This window comes from Mastomys coucha, unplaced genomic scaffold (genome assembly GCF_008632895.1).
Source record: "Mastomys coucha isolate ucsf_1 unplaced genomic scaffold, UCSF_Mcou_1 pScaffold3, whole genome shotgun sequence".
NCBI lineage: Eukaryota > Metazoa > Chordata > Mammalia > Rodentia > Muridae > Mastomys > Mastomys coucha.
In genome coordinates this window covers 49,292,487-49,293,439 of record NW_022196909.1, presented here as the reverse complement: position 1 = coordinate 49,293,439, position 953 = coordinate 49,292,487, and the positions used below count along the sequence as shown (strand labels likewise).

Here is a 953-nt window from a genome sequence, read left to right as displayed (position 1 = left end):
AAGATATACTGTATCTTAGTCGTTACTGGAGCTAGACCTGGGCTCATGACACCATCTCTGTTTGGAGCTGTGACCAGAGTTTACATAACTGTGTGGTGTAAACTGTGAGCTGCTCCTGATGCTTCAAATGGATTCAATAAAGTTTTGTTGTCTTCTTTGTGTCATCTTTTAAAATTCCATAAAGTGAAGGTCTGAGAAGTCTCCCCATTGGGCAGGGTGGGCAGAGGCAATGGTGGCATTGTGGTTGGGGTGGGGAGGTGAACCTTCCCCTCTTCCTGATAGAACATCCCATTCAGAAGGAACACACACCCAGGTCACATTGCTGTAGCTTTCAGTTTCAGTGGCTGAACCTCTAATTGCTCTGTTGGCTCAAAGGGCTCTGCTTGAACAGGCAGTGACTCCAGCCTGGCCACTGCCACTGCCACCGCCACCATGTTGCCTTTGTTGTTGTCCCTGCAGAGGCTGTGACAACTTATTGCACTGCTTGTCTTCTACTCTAGAAAATGATCCCGGAGGTGAGGAAAATGGATGCTGTCATTGGAGCGAGCCCAGCTTAGAGCCGTGAGATGCCCATGGAGCAGGTCTGAAGTGTGAGAGGAAGATTTGACATCTGCTGGGTCCTCTTGGGACCTGAGTTATGCCTGATGAAGTCACAGCCTTTCAAAGCTGGGGGCAAAGAGAAGCAGGTAGGTGGGCATTGAAGACAGCTGGGGCCTGCAGAAGGAGTAGAGAGGAGATTATGTTGAGTGAGTCTTAGCAGGTCACCTCTTTGGTGCCTGAGCCCGGAGAGAGTTCAGAGGTCCCCTAAGTTTGTCTTTCTTAGGCCTTTATGCTTCCTCCCCAGCCCCTCTCCATCCAAACAGCAGCTGGTGTGGGAAGAAGCAAGTTTTCTCCTGTTCCTCTCAACCCTGTGTATAACCAGCTTGGTCTTCATCCACAGAGACTATGAGGAT

General features: G+C 49.8%; 1 protein-coding gene across 1 annotated transcript in view; it reads left to right on the top strand.

The window, feature by feature from the left end:
* Positions 1-953, top strand: part of LOC116074436 (butyrophilin subfamily 3 member A3-like) — a 20,724-nt gene that overhangs the window by 1,790 nt on the left and 17,981 nt on the right. Inside the window, 1 exon segment of the mRNA XM_031347014.1 lies at positions 460-515. Coding sequence (XP_031202874.1) covers positions 460-515 — 56 coding nt within the window.